Source organism: Nymphaea colorata, chromosome 7, assembly GCF_008831285.2.
Source record: "Nymphaea colorata isolate Beijing-Zhang1983 chromosome 7, ASM883128v2, whole genome shotgun sequence".
NCBI classification, from domain to species: Eukaryota; Viridiplantae; Streptophyta; class Magnoliopsida; order Nymphaeales; family Nymphaeaceae; genus Nymphaea; species Nymphaea colorata.
The window spans coordinates 6,279,986-6,296,564 of NC_045144.1; the positions used below are offsets into that span (position 1 = coordinate 6,279,986).

General features: G+C 41.8%; 2 protein-coding genes across 2 annotated transcripts; both read right to left on the bottom strand.

Moving 5' to 3' along the window:
- Positions 1 to 578: 578 nt before the first annotated feature.
- LOC116257842 (flavonoid 3'-monooxygenase-like) lies at positions 579 to 3,322 on the bottom strand. The gene is made up of 2 exons (XM_031634839.2): positions 2,360 to 3,322; positions 579 to 1,547 (listed from the first exon to the last, which is right to left on the bottom strand). The coding sequence occupies exons 1-2, from the start codon at positions 3,245 to 3,247 to the stop codon at positions 906 to 908; spliced, it is 1,530 nt and encodes a 509-aa protein (XP_031490699.1). The 5' UTR covers positions 3,248 to 3,322; the 3' UTR covers positions 579 to 905.
- An 8,009-nt stretch (positions 3,323 to 11,331) lies between these two features.
- On the bottom strand, positions 11,332 to 14,459 carry LOC116257440 (probable receptor-like protein kinase At5g61350). The gene has a single exon (XM_031634187.2). The coding sequence runs from the start codon at positions 14,350 to 14,352 to the stop codon at positions 11,605 to 11,607; it is 2,748 nt and encodes a 915-aa protein (XP_031490047.1). The 5' UTR covers positions 14,353 to 14,459; the 3' UTR covers positions 11,332 to 11,604.
- Between the last annotated feature and the right edge of the window lie 2,120 nt (positions 14,460 to 16,579).

The window sequence follows — 16,579 nt, forward strand, 5'->3', positions numbered from 1 at the left end:
AAATTTTCTTTTGATGAAATAGCTTACATACCGGGGCCAACACAACTACAGCTTGCGTTAATGACATTTAAATTCAATTTATTCAACTCGATACTCAATCATAAAGATCATTTGTCAACTAAGCCAGTATTTTTTTCAGGGAGCGAGCCGACAGTCCAACCTTTGGATCTGGGTAGTACCAAATTGAATTCAAATCCAAAAAATACATAACACAATTAAAAAAATATATTTTTTTCAATGTAAATTTTTTTCAAAAAAATTGTCGCATGTTGACAATCCATTTTCATTGTAGCATCGGTTATGACAGGACATTTCTTAAGAAGATGTGTTCTGGCCAGTGGCTGAGCCAAAAAAATTGGTTGGGGGACACCCTTTAAAAAAATTGGCTCGCCATCTTTTCTGACACATTAAAAACAGTTCATTAATTGACCATCCTTGGTTACCTTTCAGGGGGTCGTTTGATAAATAGAACAGCTATTACATGAATTTGTTTCAAAGAATTAAGTTGATCTATATATATATATATATATATATCAAAAGCGGCCATGGCTCCTTCCATCCACACTTGATTGCGCATCTACTCGTAACCTCATGCAGCAACATTACATTGTCAGTCAGTATTTTGAAGTTTATTAATAGTACCTGCTATTGATGGTTTTCCGCTGGTTGCAAGTCCAGATAAAAACTCTTGATATGTATTGGACATGCTCTGAGTTCAGAATGACGGAAAATGGAGGTGGGTGTGCGTGCATACACACACACACACACTATATTCTACGTATAGAAAGAGAGAGGAAAAGGCTTTCTCCGGCAGTCCGGGTATATAACTCTGGCCTCTTACAGACTTTGCATTATTCGAATGTAAACATCATGTTTATAGCTCACAAACAGACCATGTGTGTGAGCTAAGCAAGGTAAGCGCTTGAGGCAAGCCTGGGCCTAGGCTGGATCTTGAGGGGCACCGCCCTTTGCAAAGTGAGTCCATACGCTTCATCCATATTTAATTTCTCTGGAACCTGACCGGCCGGCAGCTCCCATCCGAACCCATGGACCAAGGTCGCCGCCATCAGCTGCACCATCCTTATGCCCATGCTCATGCCGGCGCAGATTCTCCGGCCTGCTCCGAACGGTATCACTTCGAAGTCATTCCCCCTTACGTCTATGTTCTCGTACTTGGATCCAGGCATGAACCTATCCGGCTGGAACTCCAGTGGATCCGTCCATATGCTTGGGTCCCTGCTGATAGCCCAGACGTTGACCAAGAGGCGGGTGCCCTTGGGGATGTGGTAGCCAGCAACCTGGCAGCTCTCGCTGGCAATGCGTGGGAGGGAAAGCGGCGTCGATGGGTGAAGGCGGAATGTCTCCTTCACAACTGCTTGCAGATATGGCAGATTTTGAATGTCCGATTCCTTAACCAGCCGGTCCCGGCCGACGACGGAATCGAGTTCGGCCTGAACTTTCTTTTGGATGTGGGGGTGCCGGATCAGCTCGGCAAGTGCCCATTCCACCGTGCTTGCAGAAGTATCGGTACCAGCTGTGAACAGATCCTGCATTTGCAAACGCCTTATAATTAGTGATGTTATAATTAGTGATGATGATAAGGAAGAGAAGGCGGACAGACACCATGGCAGGTGAAAACACAATTGAATTGCCTATTCCTTGATTTTATGTGTACTCTAATATGTTTTAATGAATTTAAATGAAACATATAGTTATCAACCTAACATTTAAAGCTATTTATTGCAAGCCACCACTTCAAGCATTATGAAAACAATAAATATCACCTCTCTCTCTCTCTCTCTCTCTCTCTCTCTCTCTACACACACATATATATATATAATAAATCAAAGTAACCAGTCTCTGGATGGGTAAAACGCCAGAGTTGGTAAAAACATGAAAAACTATGCTATAAACGATGCCATGTTGCTAAAAAATTTGGGATCGATAGTTTCAACATTTTAGTGATCTTGAAACATCTGGGCGGCCAGTTGCGTTAGAGAGAGAAAGAATGGAAATGATGTTGTGTTTTTTAATTTTTATGTGAAAAGTTATTCTTGCCAACAAAAGTAGAGTACTGCGCTGCTCTTAAAACCCAAGCGTTGAATGAAATGCAAGATTGGACTTGCTTTTACTGTAAAAATGAAGCAGAAAGCCTTTCGTAAAAGATTTACTACCAAGTTTAACGTGTTTAAAAATTGGAGAAAAGTTTAATTCAAAGGGCTGCCAGTTGTTAACAAAACAGATAATTTTATTCTCAAAACTTTGTTCGGGAACCTTCTGATGTTATAATAAAGAAAGACCATCCCTGAACAATTCATATAAATCAAAGAGAAGGAGAAAGGACAAGAGGGAGACCGACCAATAGCAAGGCTTTAATGTCAGTATCCGTCAGCTTGCCATCCTGGCCATCCAGACCGACGGGATCGTCCTTCAGCCGCAGAAGAACGCTGAGAACGTCGCCCTGTCCTCCGGCGCCGGAGGAGCGTCCGTGCTCTTCCAAAATCCTCTGCATGAAGCCGTCGAGCCTCCGGTGCAGCGCCTTCATCTTCTTAGCCACACCCATGAGGTCCATCCAGTCCAGTGAAGGTACGAAGTCCCCTATGTTGAACACCCCCGCCAGCTGCATTAACTCCAACACCATCCCCCTGAACTCTCCGGCGTCCTCCCCACCCTCGAACACCCTCCTCCCTATCAGCACCTTCCCCAAAGCGTTCGCCGTGCACACGGTCAGCGCCTCCCCCACGCCGACGTTCTCCCCGGCCCGCGCCAGCGACGCTGCCAGGATCCCCAGCTCCTTCTCCCTGACGTGCCGAAAGTCGTCGAGCGCCTTGTTGGAGAAGAGGTGCACGGCGCAGATCTTCCGTAGGCTCCGCCACTTCGGCCCGTACTCCGCCCACACCATATCCTGCGAGTCGTACGCGACGTGCTTCGCCCCTGCGTTCGGCGGCCGCGACGAAAAGTTGGCGTCGTTGTGCTTCAAGAACTCGCGCGCCGCCGACGCCGAGCACGCGGCGACCACCGTGGTGGTGCCGAGGCGGAGGGAGATGATGGGGCCGTACTGCTTAGCGAGCGCGGCGAGAGAGTGGTGAGGCATCAGGCCGAGGGCCGGAAGGCTGCCGATCAGTGGCCAGCCGGTGGGGCCCGGCGGCAGTTTGCTATCCCGCCATCGGAAGTACCAGATCGCCGCCGCTAGGGCGGCGAGGAGCGCGACGAGATGGACGGGACTGGCGATTAAATCGCCGATCATGGTCGAAAATCGAAAGGGTCAGGACCTCCGACTCCGGGCTCGTCAGGGACGACTGAAGATGGTAACTTCAGTTCGGTTGGGGAAACTTTTATAGAATTAGATTATCAGAAATGTCCCCCTTTTTCTGCATATATTACGAAGCTACCACTCACCACCCGACTCTTTTTGCGTTGTCATCCGTGAGTCCTGTGTGAACCTGTTAACAACTGCACGCGAGAAAGCGAAGTCACGTGCCACCTACCACCGGGAACGGGTAAGGAATCGGCTGCCACACGATCCAACTAACCCGTCACCGAGAAGACGTGGCTTCGCTTCTTCAGCTCAGTTGAAGGGCAGACTTTACCAGAACACCCGCGCTTTTGCCCCTTTTTTAAAGAAATTAGAAATTAATAGTGAAAGAGAAATAATAAAAAAAATTGTAGAAGGAAATTTATGAGTAAACAATTTTTTTTTCTCCGGCGCTTTCACAAGGGCCTAGATATATATTTTTTAGTGTCCTATAACGATTAAATTAAAAATTTTTTGAAAATTATAATAAATTGTTTAAGAGAAAAAAAAAACTTTGGGAAGCTGCCATGACCCCTTCCAGCCCTCCCCTTCTCTCGGCATTTAATTAGTAGGATAATCATTTAATCTTATTATTATTATTATGGAGAGTGAATATTTAAAAAAAATCAAATTAAAGACTGCCATATGTCGCCATATGTCAAACTAGCATTGAAAGGCTTTACTTTTTTAAGGTTCGGCAATAACTCTGGGGCTTTAGGAAAGGGGGGCCACTTAGGTCATGGCACCTATCCAATTATTACAAAAACATTAAAAAAATTAATTGTATAATGTTTTTTTTTACTCGAGTTCAATTTGGCTCTATTCAAATCTAAGGTTAGACTTTTTAGCTCGCTCCTGAAAAAAATCCTAATTTCGACTCAGTAAAAAAAACTATACAAAGGGAAGTGTAGGTTCAATAGTGTCCTACGGCAAGAAAGGTAACTTAATTTGAATAATATCTTTTCCAAAAATTTTGTTCAGAAAGCAACATGTCTCACTATGTTTGTTTGTTGCTATAATAATCACTATGTTTGTTTGTTGGTATAGTAATCAAATTATTGTCCTCATGTACGGTGGATATTGACACAGTTAAGAACTGTACATCAAAAGAGAAGGGTGGGGGGTGAAGTTAACTTCTTGTAGTAAGGACAAAATCAAAAGGACATGGACCAAAATACCCTTATATAAAATTAAAAAAAAAAAGACCTCTAAGCATGTTAAAGCTGACACGAGAGCAGGCCTGGTACCTAAGAGTGACGAGAAGGATCCAGGTTATCAAATGAAAACGAATATTTTATATATTTTGGATTATGATGCATGCAAAACATCCACATAGTGGAATATTTACTAGTGTTAAAAATGATGCATCTATACAAAACTAAAGCTGAGTGGAAGCACTCCATTTCAGTTTATGCATGCATATACACAAAAATACTCTTAAGGCCATTTTCGTGAACCTGCACCCTGAATTGAGGCAAGGTCATGGAACACAATATTACAATGTTTTATAAATTTATCCCAATTTTTTTTGAAAAAGATTTATAGAATAATAACAAATAATAGTGTCACTATACTATTATTTAAAGTATTGTTCTATGTGTGTGAAGATCAACATTGCCCGCACATGCATAGAAATCTTTCTATAGCATTTATTCCGTGTTAATTTTAAGAGATTGTCATGGGCTAATAAGTCAAGTTTTTTTTAGCAAGTCGAGCCAGGTTTAGCTTGATTCGTTGTGACGACCTACCCCCAAGGGAGGACATCAGCCTTATTATATCCCTTAAGGAAGAAGAAAACTATACTAAATCAGTCCCTAAGTGGTAACACTAACTAAAACATTGAAAACACGTCATAATCTAATGAAATAGATGAAAAACCAAACATTAATATCAAACAAGTCTCCTTACACTAGAGCAATGGATAAATCAAAGAGGTTGTTTGGCCGCAAATGCATTTTGTGAGTGCCTCCTGAATATGTTTCAAAGATTGAGGTAGATTTATCAAACACTAGAACTGTTGTGTTGTAAACATACGTCAATCTCTGGAATAGATTTATGGGACACTTACAAATGTCTCTACTGCCAAACTGCCCCAAAAAAAAGCATATCAATGAATCGGTGCCAAGGAAAGGGTGGTGGTCCAATTATCATGTCAATCTCTCTTTTTAAGGATTTCCTTTGTGGGAGGACCTCCAAATATTTTATACAAAATATTTTATTACTTTTTTGTAGAAAAGTCATCAAAAATACAGAATTCACAAAATAACCTACCAACTCTCCATATTTTAGAAATACTCTAGGTACCCCTGAGAAAGGGACCTTTGAATTTTCACAAAAAATTAAACATGGAACTTGGGTTTTCTGGTTTGAGAAGGCTTTAAATATGATTCAAAACGGAAATTGGCCTGCCACACAAATCCTTGTGAAATTGCTTGAAGGCACAAAAAAATGCTCAGAACTCATTCTGGCTATCAAATCCAGACCAATGCTACTTAACATTTGAATCATCACACACATGGGGTTTAAATGTTAAACATGTAGCGTCGTTCATGGATACATACAGGGGTAGAGCCAGGAAATTTTTGTCGCATGGGACAAACTATAGTTTTAAAATTTTAACAAGGACCAAAATAGAAATTTTCACAATTTTTATATATATTAAACTACAATTTTTTAGATTTATATATATATACGGAGGAGTATGGCTCGACCTACAATACATAACCAATATAATACGTCCATGAAATTTTTTTTGACTTACATAATTGGCATATGGCTGGACCTATCCTACGAGTGCAGTACACAAGGCACCTACATAGTTGGCGCATGGCTTGTTCTAATCTTACACAAATAAAGGCTCTCTACACTAATAAATTGTCCTATGTGTACACTGCAGACGAACAAGACACTGTTTAAAACTGCGTTATACATCCTTTTGTATTCATCAAATGGCCCACAAAACATAAGGCGGGACAAATGTACAATAAGGTGCCCTCATTAGGGATGTCAGTACATTGAACAGGATACCTGATCGAACCGATTTGATAAAAACCACATATGAAAAAAAAAAATTAATATCCGAGAAATCAGATTGGATTTTGATTCCGTACATAAATATCCGATCAAATTCATATACGAACCATATCAGATTTATTTTTAAACAAATACCCTACTTATAATGGTCTTACATTTTAAAATTGGCAAAATCAGTTCAAAATTCGTATACAAATTCAGATATAAATATAAAAAACAGATTTAGTAAAATCATATTTTGAATTCAAATTTGAATATGACTTTTTTTTATTCATATTTGAATTCGAATATGTGAATATCCAAAACAACAGATATATAACTAAGGGGTATATTATCTATTAATATCCGAAGCCCCAAATAGCCCCCAATCCAAAAAATGTGCAACTAAAGAGATGACATCAAAGGTAACTAGTGCAAATGGTAAATGGTAAAAGATGTATCCATATCAATTGCCGCCACATGGTAAAAGTAAAACAAAGTGAGGGTGCCGTGCACACGATAAACAGAGAAGTTAAATGCATAGAGGGCGAACACATAAGGGCACATCCCTAAGCAATGACAGGTGGCACAACCCCACCTAGTGTAAAGTGTCGACCGTTGGATAGCATACGGTCATCAAGAAAAGTCGTGTGGGGCAATCCCTTTGTCAGTCCTCTACGGAAATCGCTGAGCTCAGCTATGCTATTGTAATAGCAAGTTCCACATTATGTTGTTGACGATGGAAATGGCAGAGTTCGGTCATGTTGTTGTATGATAGCGACTTGTGTGTGTGAATATGGTTAATGGTAAAAATATTTTTATGAATAAGAAAAAGAAATTTTGTGTAAATATAAAAAAAATAAAAAAACTAAAATATATTTTTTCAGTAATTTCAAAAATGTCTTTTTTTTTGGCACATGCATGGTGCATGCACCTGAGTGGCGCACACAAACTCTATCTCACGGCATATGACTTCACTCCAGAATCTTTACATCAAAACATGTGCCCCAGGTTGTCTCCCATCTTGAGCCAACATGCAGGCAAGGTTAATTGGGGCTAATCTGCTCGAGGTTTAACCCAGCACCGGTAATTAGTTAAGTTTAATCTTGATTATAGTGAGTTAATCCATCATTGAGTAATTAGATTATCTCTAATCTTCTTTACGCCCTGTTTGGTAGAAGGGAAAGGGAGGGAAAGGGAAGGATTGCTCAATCCCTCCCTTGTTTGGTTAGCGAATTAGAAAGGAGGGAAAGTGGCAAAACTTGTTTGGCAAGGAGGGGAGGAAAAGGAAAGGAAAGGGAGGGAAGGGATTGTGTAGTGTAATTTCTTTCCCTCCCAAATCGGACGGATTGGGAAGGAAAGGTACCCTGAGGACCCACCTCTTGTTGAAGAAGAAACACCCTTTCCCTCCCTCAAAACCGTTGAGAAGAAACAGAAAAAGAGGCAAGCAACGAACAGGGCGGAAGAGCAAAAGAGCAAAGGGAAGAAGAAGAAGAAGAAGAAGAAGGCCTCGACTGCAAGGAAGGTGAGTTTGTTTTTCTTCATCTCTCGCTGCATCTTTCTCTCTCTTGTTCTGCTTCTGTTTCATCTTCTTCTTCTTCCATTTCATCTTCTTCTTTTTGTTTGCTTTTTTCTGTTTTCAGCGGCCGTCTGAAACAACGTCTGTTCTTTTTTCATCTAAAACGTTAGTTTTTTGTGTGATTTTGTTGGTGATGCCTCATCGCATTCCTCTGCTGATTGAAAAACGACATCTACTTTTTAGGCCAAGTACTTCATATGCTTCCCCACAGATTTCGTCTGCAACTTTTGTTGTTTAATTAGGGAGACAAAAGAGTGCACACTACCTTCAGTCTTCTGAAACTGAAGAAATCGAGCATACTGCATAAAACACGTCCATCAAGAGAAAATCTTTCAAATTGAATGCTTTATATGATCCTAGAGACAGAAACATCCTTAATGGTTAGGAACCAAACAACGTGTAGATTAGGGCAGAAAGATTAAAACATAACTACAGCCTCTGCTTTTGACAGCAGCTTGTGGTCCTCCAAAAGCTGGTAATGCTCACCACCTTCAACATGAGCATGGAAATCAGGAGAGCTGTGACCACTGGCTTCTCCCATTCTAGAATTTCGTGTAGCCAATGTGAGACCTGAACTAGACTTGAACTTTAGGTCAAGGTCCTGATATGAATCTGATGCCAGTCTAACTAATAATGTAAATCTCCTTCAGTTATTAATCAGTCCAAGTTGCAGACTAATGGCAGCTTGTCTTGAGTGGCACGTTTTATATCCCTTTGTATTATACAAACAGATACACAGTCGGACATCATCTTAGCATGTTGTATATTGCACAACTTTTGCATGGGTGTCGATCCAGATGCTAGCATTATTGAAGATGTTGATGCAGAACTTATGAATCAACCTAGTGAAAATTATTCTGTTCAAATTGATGTAGATGAAGAGTACAAAGTTGGAGAATACACACGACAAATCATTTCAGAGACTATGTGGCAGAACTATCAACTTCATACTTCAATAGATTAAATTTTATTGTATATGAGACATGTTGACTTTTATTTCCTCATGTTATTTGTAATTACTTGATCTTTTATTGTTACATGTGATTTGTTCTTTTCATTATGAATGTCTTTCCTAAATTTGTTTTATTTTACATTTAGCTAATAACAATGAAGAAGAATCAAATATATACAGACGGAAGCAAGACTGATAAGATACAATGGAGCCAATCTATGGATGATGCACTTATTGATGCATTACTGCTTCAACAAATGATAGGTAATCGAGTGAATGGCACTTTTACTACAACAGCATATGATAATGTTGTGACAGAGCTGAACGATAAGTTGGGTAAAATGCTCACAAAGGATCACATAAAAAATCGAATGAAAACATTGAAGTCTAATTTCAATAGTTGTTATGATATCTTTAAAAGTGGTTTGAGTGGATTTAGCATTGATTCAAGGACAAATATGTGGATGGCCGAACCTGAAGTATGGAAGCCACTAATAGAGGTACCTAATTTTCTTTTTGGTAATTTAATATTAGTTTTTAATAATTTACTTTTTATGTTAAGCATGAGCTTCTTTTGACGTTGTTATATATATTTTTTTGTTTTTTGTAGGCAAATCCAATGGCAAAAAAGTGGATGACGGCACCTGTTCCGAACTATGATAAGCTGGTAAATTTATTTGGTAATGATAGAGCAACAGGGGAAGGATCGATGACAGCGAAAGAGAGGCGCAACCGAATGACTTTAGCATGTGAGGGTACTGGCAACACAATCCAGCTTATTGATGAAATGGTTTCTCAAAATGAAGCAGTATTAGAACCATTTATCAACCTAGGAGACGACTGTGAAGTCCAAGTGGAGCCCCCCCCAGGTTCATTGTCGAAGCGTAAAAGGAGAAAAAGTGTAAAAGAAATTGAAATAATGAAAGAAGCATTTGATAAAGTTGCTAATGCAATTGAAAAAAGCATTGTCATACCAGAGTCGAGACAGGAATGTAAATATTCTAAAAAAGACATATTTCCAGCATTTGAAGATATTGGTCTTGAAGCAGAGTTACATACTGATGCATATATTTATCTTACTAGTGATAAAGATAGGATGGAAACATTTTTTGATTGTCCAGTGTCTAAGCGAAAGAATGTTCTACTTAGGATGCTTAGCATTGCTGGAATTATGTAAGACATGAATGTTATTTTTTATTTTGCTATGTCATTTTTTTGTCTTTAGACAGCTATTTTCACTCTTTTTTATGTAAGTTTTTTATGACTGGTATGAAAATATGGCACCACTCCTATTCTATTTGCATTTCCCCTTCTTCTTATGTATGTGCTAGCTACTTTTTGTTCCAAGATTTTCATGCGTATAGATAAATGGCATGCAATGAAGTATAATTTACAGCTATGCAGTAATGTGGAAGCAGGCCTTTCTTATATTTTCAAGTCCCGTGAGGAAAAATTGTAATATTTTTCTTACACCTGCATCTCTGAATTTTGAATAGATCTCAAGCGCAAAACATGTGTAGTATATAAAATATATGTTAGAAAATCAAAACGTAATAGGTCTGTCATGAAATTAATTTATTTAAAATGTGATATTTAAAGGCTAACATGTAACATTGTGAAAATATCATGTGACCAACAATTACGTACATTTAGAGAGAGGAAGAGAGAGAGAGAGAGAGAGACCCATTGCGAGAGAGACGCATTGCATAAGTTGCAGCCCTTCATTGGAAAACACACGAGCAAGGTGAGATGGGCATTATCGTGTCTTTTTTGAAACCTATCATTCTTTTAAATATTTTAACTAATAGGGGTATTATCGTAAAGTATTATAAATGCTATCCTTTCCTTTCCTTTATATAGTCCAAACAAACATGATTTTAAGTCTTTCCTTTCCTTTCCTTTCCTTTCCTTTCTATCCAAACAAGCTTTTTAATGAACTCTTTCCCTTCCTCTTCCCTTCCCTTCCCTTCCCTTCCCTTCCCTTTCCTTTCCTTTCCCTCCCTTTCCCTCCCTTCCTTTCCCTCCCTTTCCCTCCTACCAAACAGTTAGTGTCTCTAATCCCGCCATTAGAAATTGACTAATCCACCCTTCGCATTCAACTAAATTCTGTTCACATCCCCCCTAATTACATCTTTATCCTCTCCTTTACAGATATTACCTTCCATATCCCCTGGATTCAACTGAAAATTTACTGGGCATACCTAATATAATTGTCCTAAATTGGACCATTAGGTAGCTAAGGCCCTGCTCTACCACCTAGATCCAGGCTTGTTGACAAACGCATTAGCACCAAGAAATGCAACAATTTGAAATCGGAAATCATATAATTGCAACAATAGGTGCAACAGTAGGAGCTCGAGAGCTCGAAACAGAAATTGACCGCCTACCAATCCCTACCCAAAACAAAGAAAGAGAGAATAAAAGGAAAAGAATGCGAGAATTTGACCAAAAATATCAGATAGAGATCAAGCACTAAGCGATGACAAACAAATGTAGGTAAAATAGGTAATAATACTGATGGAGGTAATGAATTTTATGATCAATACAACTTTGAAACTGATTCACAGGAAGTAAGCACGTGATCTGATTCCACTATTCCTGAACTTTTGATGATATTCCCACTTAATCCCATCAAGAAGCAGTGATGGCCATTAATAGATCGATTCAGAAGCAGAATTGATTTCTACTTTCTTTTGCATGCAGGATTGACAGTGAAAATAACATCACATAAAATCTTTCCATATGTGCCCCTTGCTCATGCATCTGCTACCTGCCTTCGCATTCCTGAGCAAACAAAGGCGTTCCAGAGACTGCTCCTGAATCTTCATCAATCGTACTCAGTACATGAACAGCAGTGGCAGCATTCTGGTTATGGCTGTTGGGGTTTCTGTCTGTCATTTGGCGTTCCATTATAAGCATGGCACTGTTATCATCCGGCGATGAATTCTGCGCACTAGAGGAGGCCTCTTGAAGCTGCAGGGCGTACTCCAAGTTCCAGAGCACGTCTCCCATGGAAGGTCTGTCAACACCATACTCTAACAGGCACTTCTCAGCAGCTTCAGCATACTTCTTCAGGGATGCAGGGTTTATGGTGCCAACCAAATGGGAGTCGATGACCTTCTCCAGCAGGCCCTTCCTGTGCCACTGCATGGCCCATTCTGCCAAGTTCACTTGCTCCCTCGGCAACGCCGGATTGATGGCAGGGCGAGCACAGAGCACCTCGAAGAGCACCACTCCAAATGAATAGACGTCCGACTTCTCCGTCAACTGTTGCCGCCTGAAATACTCAGGATCCAAGTAGCCGAAGCTGCCCTTCACTGCTGTGCTGACATGGGTCTGCTCTAAGGAAGGAGCTGCCTTGGACAGCCCGAAGTCTGAGACCTTGGCCACCAGATTCTCATCCAGCAGGATGTTGGTGGTCTTCACATCCCGATGAATGATCCCCTGCGCCGCGCCGGTGTGCAGGTAGTGCAGTCCCCTGGCGGCGCCGATGCAGATCTCCAGCCTCTGTTTCCAAGACAGGGGCATGAGCTTCGATGGCGGCGCGGAGGGGGTGGAGCCGTAGAGGTGGTCTCTCAGGGGGCCGTTGGCCATATACTCGTACACGAGAATCATCTCCGACTGCTCGTCGCAGTAGCCTATGAGGGAAACCAAGTGGCGGTGCCGGAGCTTGGACAGCATCTGGATCTCCGTCTGAAACTCATTAATCCCTTGCTCGGACGTGGAGCTTCCCCTTTTGATGGCGACCTTGGTGCCGTCGTCTAAGTCGCCCAGATAGACCTTGCCGAATCCCCCCACTCCAATTACGACCTTGTCGTCGAAGTTGCGCGTGGCCTCTTGCAGCTCCGCCAGCGTGAAGTAGCGGCCGAGCCCCAAAGTGGAGGAGTAGAAGTTGGCGTAGCCGCTCTTGTGGGAGCCGAAGTGGGAGCCCTTGCTGGTCATGAAGCTGCAGCTCGATTGGCCGGCGTGCAGGGGCAGCAGCCATGAAGAGAAGCTGTTCCTCTTCTCCCAGTCTTGGGGTCTCCTGTGCCACCTCGTCACCATGGCGCCCAACCCCACCAAGGCAGCCACCGCCATGCCCAGGCCCAAGGTCACCGACACCACCCGCCACATGCCCATGGAGGAACCCCCGCCTGCCTCCTGACCGTCGACGCCGAACAACCCATCGAGGCTGCCGGCTCCGTTGTTCATCTTCATGATCTCAAGCCCATTGAGGATTGCATTGACCGAACCTCCAGGCCCGACTCCGCTGCTCATCGGCCCAACCTGGACCATGATGCTGGACCCTGATGAGGCATTGAGCACTACATCCTTGTAGTACGGGACGGCTAACGCAGAGGTCAAGGTGGAGAGGTCCAGCCCGGAGATGGCCATCTTCCCATTCACGTAGACATTGAAGTAGAGGTCATTCAGGGTCTTGCTGACGATGTCGCAGAAATGGAGTCTGACAAGGTAGGGGAAGGATGTGTCCAACTCATCGAAGCGCCAAGTGATGTTGAAGTCTCGTTCGGCGACACCGGAGTCGGCCATCTGCTCCGCCGTCGCATACACCAAATTGGGCGCGATCAGTGGGGAGACGCCCTGCGCATACGTAATGATGCTAGGGGAGACGGAGGCATTGCGGGCGGCAGATTGCAGCAGCAGGAAGGGACGGTCAGGCAACCAGGTCCTGCCCAGGGTGTCGTTCCTGGAGTTGATGAGCGGCCCTCCGACGTTGAGGCGGTGCACCACCTGGAGAGCGTACGCCGATAACCCCTGAAAATCGCCGACCGGCTCGATGGTGGAGGCACCAGCATCAGGAATGAGGCTGCTGGGAGCTGAGACAACCTCAATGGCGTTGATGAACGCGAAGGAGTTCCTGGATGGGGTGAACTTAAGGGAGAAGCGGTCGGAGGTGATGTTGATCAGATACTCCTTGAAGACGGTGGTAACATTGTCTTGAGGGGTGAAGCTGTGCAGAAGGACGAAGTAGTCGGTGGCGACGGTGAAGTCTGCCTTGGTGAGATTGTAGTAGGAGTTGGGCAGGGGGTAGAGGTACAACCTGACCCAATAGCGACCGGGCTGAGAGATGTAAAAGCTGTAGATGGATTCTTCTCTGAAAATCCTCGCCGTCATGTACAGAGGATAAGCTGAGGAGGACGGATAGACGGCAATGGTGCCATTGGTGGCATTGTCGCCGCCGCTGTTGGACAGAAAGGAAATGGTGGAGGAGGGCCAAGACGCTATGATGTCTTCTGGGGTGGAAAGAAAAGAAGATGACTGTGGATCTGAACGGAAGGACCTACCATCGTCGAGTTTCACATTGTTGGGAGACCCGCAGGCTAAAAGGTAGCTATCTGCGGGAGAGAAAGAGGCTGCATTACAGGAAGAGATGATGAAAAAGAAGACGACGAAGAAGAATGCAGTGAAAATGGTGGGGATGCTGGTCTTTGTTGATTCCACCATCGTTCTCCTCGTCATTATTGTCGTTGCTTTCTTCCTCCTCTTCTTCTTCTTCATGTCGATTGCCCACATGATGATCTCTCTCTCTCTTCCCTCTCTGTCTCTCTCTCTCTCTCTCTCTCTCTCTCTGTGGCAGGTCGATTCTGAAACTGTATTGTTACGAATGAGGAGGACAAGGGGATGAGTGAACACGTTAGATTTGTTTGCCCACCAATTACGCTGGTCCAATCATAACATGACCATCCAACTCACGCTTATTGTGAACCCAACTTTTCTAACAATGGACAAACGAAGGCTTTGCTGCAACTGCATGCAGTTAGTTATCATGGATCATATATTTCAAGATAATGTACATTATGTAGATCATTCTTTTGAGAAGAAGGATTTGGAAAAACAAGTCATAAGGCTCACATTCGAAATTTTATAAGCAATTGCTTAGATTCTCAAAACTAATTTATCAAAATGTGCCCGCATAGAAAGCGTCAACCCCAGGTTTAAAATGCTTTTGCGTACCTTAAGGCATCTACGAAGCAAGTCTATTATATGTATAAATGTTTTTATACAATCTGCAATTTACGCCCGCCGGCGTTCATTCAATATGCATTTTGAGAAAGGAACTCTTTCTTGGGGACATGGCGACAATTACCAATCAATAGGCTCACATTAAATTGCTTTTAATTACAAGAAGCAACATAAGTTTTGCATTCATTAATCCCACCGCCCAAAAAAATGACAACAAAACAAATAATTACTTTGTGGCAAGGAGCAAATTTTTCATTGGAAAAAAATTTGAGCTTAGACAAAGAAATGGGTCGGGTTTAAAAATGGCATCTGATTAGATTTGGGTGGGTACTTAACTAAATATCCGATCGGACTAAGTTCTCCTATCCAGTAACCATACATTTTAAAAATTGCACTTATTTTCAGTTTAAAAGTAAGATTCGCATTCGAATGTCAGTCTAAAAAGGGATTCAATTGGATTCATATTGTGGAATTTGAATTTATGTATCGATATGGTATATGTTTTTCTCCATTCGGATTGGAATCCAATTGTGTGAACATCCGACGAAAACAGATACAGTAACAAGTAATCCTATCCAGTGACATTCCTCTCCCTGGGGCATCTTCATTTTGTCTAGCTATATGTATGAAATTATTTTTTGAACTGCAGGGACAGAAATTCTTTACTGGTACTAGTTACTTCTCCTATGCACTCATGTCTCCACAATTTGAAGAAGGGTACAGAAATAACAGAAAGAAGACGCTGATTCGATAAACTTTTACCTTTTAGACCGCTTCTGCAGAGATACGTGGACACGGTTTGCACATTGGATTATCTGCCCCTGTTGAATATGCCAAGGATGGCACCTCCAACAACTGATAAATTTTCGAGAGCATACTCTGTCAAGATGTTCAAGAGTATAGCATAGCTCATTAATATATTAAATGGTTCTACAGAATACCGCATATTCTAATGGTATAAGAGTATCTGACTAGATCAGCCTTTAAAAATGCATTGAACGTTTGAAATGGCACTTCTAGAATGCAAATCCAGTGTCAATTTATAAGAAATTCTAAAATCACCTATATGTTCAACAGTTTCTATAGAACATATAAATTAAGTTCAGAAAAGTACTAACCTCTTTCTCTCTCCTCCCTCATTACACAATAAGAGATCAGCCTGATTTTATTTGTTTAAGATGCGAAATTTGCTCGTAAATGGCCCTTATGAATTTGACAAAAAGTAAATATTTCAGTATAGCTAAAAAGCATCCTAAAAATTCAAGCTCATTATAAAGGGCTAGAAGTTCAGAATCGTACGACCAATGCCAAGTCACATTGCCTTAATAAATACATAAATACATATAACGAGTCAAAAACAAAGTCTAAGATAATTAACAAAATCTCTCCTTCACACACACGCACGCACGAGCGCATACAGGCCTTTAAAGATGTAGTATCACTAAAAGAATTCACAAACATTCTGAAGGAATGCATGAGAAATTCGTCTACCGTGACCCCAAACCCATCTCCCCTTTCTAATGGGCAACTCGCAGCTCGTGGGCAGGTGAAGTTTCATGCATCCTCCTCTGTGGCTACAAGTACGTGACAGCCTCAAACCATTTACTTGAACAGGCTTAAAATGGGACGGACACAGAAAAGATCAGCTCCTAGTTCTATTGTATACTAGTAAACAAAAGGATCGTGCAAGTAATTCTGAATTTAACCACAGCCAATTCGTCATTGCAACACAGAGTGGCTGAAAAATTGGTGCTACACATTTCTTTCAATTTTGAAG